This window comes from Silene latifolia, chromosome 3 (genome assembly GCF_048544455.1).
Source record: "Silene latifolia isolate original U9 population chromosome 3, ASM4854445v1, whole genome shotgun sequence".
Taxonomy (NCBI): Eukaryota; Viridiplantae; Streptophyta; class Magnoliopsida; order Caryophyllales; family Caryophyllaceae; genus Silene; species Silene latifolia.
Window position 1 is genome coordinate 95,537,439 of NC_133528.1, and position 3,799 is coordinate 95,541,237.

Sequence of the window (3,799 nt, forward strand, 5' to 3'; positions counted from 1 at the left end):
CACTACTTGCAATCGAAAATCCTACATCAATACCCGTCCCTTGGGATCTGACCTTTACTTACCCCTTTACTAATAGTAGAGTAGTTTGTGAACCTATAAATATTATTTTGGTCTAGGTGCTCCTAACGACAAGTAACCGAAAACGATAGTCTGACCATGTGGTCAATTCTATCCTTTACTACCCCTTATTAGGTCCTCCCCTAAACACTCATACGTCCCAACTATCATAGGTTAAGAATTGATAAAACATTTATAATAAACTTTTGGTAAAACTCGCATTTTCGGAAATCAAAGTTAATCTGTAACTTTCAAAAATCTCCATTAAATAACCGTTACATTCTATGTTTAGTTTTTATACTTTCCAGAGAATATAAAGAGTTTTTAAAACATGAGAAAAAGGATTAAGTCCAAATCTCGAATAATCATTTTATAAAGATTTTTACAATTCAGTGGGTCGAAACAGAAACTGATCAGTAATTTGTCAAAAACTTAGGTCAACATGTAAAAATCACTATTAATTGTCAAAAACTTACCTTGTAACGTGGCTTATCAAGTTGAAAACATATTTGAATATTTTAAACAGTGGAGTTGGAATTAGGCAAAAATATTAAGTACAAATTAAATGAGAAATTTTACAAAATTGTTTGTCGAAAACTTTAATGTACAAGAATATTTTGACCACTGTCCACTAAAATATTTATTTCGCCCAAACCGTTTTAACATGATACCAATGACATTGGAAAGCTAACTCACTGGGTTATCACTAATAAAATTTCAACCTTAGACGATTAACAGAGGTCAACTGGCAACTAATACACCCAACGTGCTCACAATACTTTGGTACCCCTCCCTTGACAACCAGTTCTCATTACAAATCAAAGCAACTTAGCCATCCATTGGTGCTGTGATACAGTCCAGAGCCAGCTTTACTGCATCCCCTCCTTCCTGCAATATCCTCAATCTGAGCTGCTACAAGTTCAGGTCTCAAAATTGATTGCTGAAGTCTTGTATTATTTCTCTGGTGCCAGATAGTGTATAGATAGACATTGAATAACATAGTCATTGCTTTCCATTGTAGACTATTTTTCCTCCCATTCTGAAGCTCAGTAAGACTAGGAAAAGATATCCCCAGCCAGACAGCAAGAGCTTCTCTGATTCTGCAGCTGTAGATACAGTCATAGAAAAGATGAGCTATCGTTTCAGGTAACTCCCCACAGATTAAGCAAAGATTGTCCTCACAGAAGCCAAACTGGAATAGCCTGGTTTTAATATTTAACCCCTCCTGCTTAATAAGCCAAGTAATGATTGAGTGTTTGGGTATGTTCCAACTGTTCCATACCAGAGAACACCAATCCAACTTAGGTTGTTGAGTGCAGAGCCATCTATATCCATTCTTGAGTGTGTAACCTTTCTCATCAGGCAGCCAACAATTCTCAACAAATCCCTCCTTCAGTTTATCCTTAGTCTTGCATATATTTTTCCAAGTCCAAGGAGAATCTGCAGGGGGAGAGTATGAATGCCAGTCCTGATTTTTCAGGTAAACATTGTTTATCCACCTTATCCACAACCTGTCAGCTTTGTTATACACCCAATTCACCAATTTCCCTACAGCTGCCCAATTCCAAGTCTCCACTTTCTTAATACCTAAGCCACAAGCATCCTTGGGCATAGTAACTCTATGCCAAGATACTAATGGGACTCTATGGTAGTCAGGGCTCCCATCCCAAAGATAATTTCTGCAAATTGCTTCTATTCTCCTTATCACATATTTGGGAATCAAGAACATAGTAGCCCATTAGCTATGGAGAGTATTTAGCACTGAATCAAGATAATATAATTCTCCCTTCCAACAAATATGACAATATTAACATATGAACCATTTCCTTATCAACATCTGATCAATTCCACTTATCAACATATGAGCAATTCCATTTCAATATAAATAATTTACCACACCGAACATTAATAAATAAAAGTTGAGTAGGATTTATCCCTACCTGGCAAGCAATTCCAATTTAAGCAGCTCAAGCGGTCCAAATAATTAAAGCAATCCGAACGCGATTATAATTCCTTCACAAATCTTCACCTAACATAATATTATAATACCTTAATTATTAATTATTCAATTCATTATATTAATTATTCAATTGTAATTTAATTATATTAATTATTTCCCGCTTAAATTATTATTACGTAAAAATCCGTTTATTAAAGTCAAGACCCGATTACTTATTCATACCTGAGTTAACCCGTCTTAAAACTAAACAAGTCAACCTAAATTACCCAACCCAAATCACGTGAAATAAACCCAAGTACAACCTACATACACGACACTACCCAACCTCACCACAAACAACCCACGACAACACCACCACCTCGGCCCCACCGCGAGCCTCCACTTCAAGCCACCCCAAAACGCCCCAAACAGCAGCTACAACCGCCTCCAACCGACACAAACCCATGCCCTAGCAACCACAACCACGAACACAACTAATGCCGAAAACCCGACACAAAATTCGACCCAATATCACTCCACCTCTGGCCACCACCGCCATCACCTCTGACCAACGGTGGCTCCAGGGGTGGTCCCACCTCTTCTCGGCCCATATGCAACACCACAACCACCACCCATCACGGACAGCACAAAAATAACCAAACATTCCCCTGTTTCGCGTTTTTCGGTCACCACCAACACCAACCACCACCAGCCACCCTAGCGACACTTCCACCGTGGTCGACCCAACCCCCTGAAACCAACCCACCACAACCCAAGTCAACACAAGACCATTTAAGGGTTCGAATAAACCCATACAGACCCACGACCAATCCTGCAACAACCACGGCTAACACCCAATTCACCACCCCCTGGTTTCACGACGGTGGTCAACGATTGGTTAGACGAGATTATGGTGGTCCCTAGTCAAGCTATGGTCAAGGTCGGGTCTTGCGGTGGTCAATAGGGTAGCTTATGGTGGTTAATTACTCGGCTAACTTCAATTGCTAATAACACGATTAAATCAGTTAATTAAGATGAGACGGTTTTACCTTTTTATTGCTAAATTCCTCCTCCGTCTACAAAATCTCCTTCTATTTAATGAATTACTTTTCAGAATTACTTAGTATTTATAGTCTATGTTTAGGGGTGTATGAGATACCAATTAGGAAACTATAACTATTACCTTATTATTATTATTATTATTATTATTATTATACGATTATTATTACCATTATAAATTATATTATTATTATTATTATTATTATTATTATTATTATTATTATTATTATTATTATTATTTATATTACTCTTACCATAAGAATAGGATTACCATATATCTTTTTACTAATTTAATTATAGCACCAATATTGTTTAGGATTATTAATATTATAATTATGGTTTCCTTTACTTATTATTTTATTATTGAATCCCGCTTCAAATTCTGATTACTTAATTATTACCGTATTACTTGTAATTATTATTAGAAATGTAATTAATTAATTATTTCAAATTATATAAACTATTCTCATAATCATTATTAAATTACGGGGTATTACAGACGTGTTGCGCGACGTGTTGAACCACCTACTGATGCTACTGAAGCACCTACTGAAGCTACTTAACCACTCTCTTAACCAACTATAAAAAAGAAACGAATTTACAAAGACAGACTGCCTGTGTTGAGGACTCAGATGTCTCCTTCTGGTTTTTACAATTTTATCAACCATGAGACGAGTCCACCTTCTGAAAACCAGATAGAAGCCATAAAAAAATGGGCTTTGGCAGCCTCTTATTCCTTAAAAC

At 36.7% G+C, this 3,799-nt stretch overlaps 1 protein-coding gene across 1 annotated transcript; it reads right to left on the minus strand.

Moving 5' to 3' along the window:
• Positions 1 to 868: 868 nt before the first annotated feature.
• LOC141649359 (uncharacterized) lies at positions 869 to 1,669 on the minus strand. The gene has a single exon (XM_074458050.1). It carries the CDS (start codon positions 1,667 to 1,669, stop codon positions 869 to 871), a length of 801 nt encoding a protein of 266 aa, XP_074314151.1.
• Between the last annotated feature and the right edge of the window lie 2,130 nt (positions 1,670 to 3,799).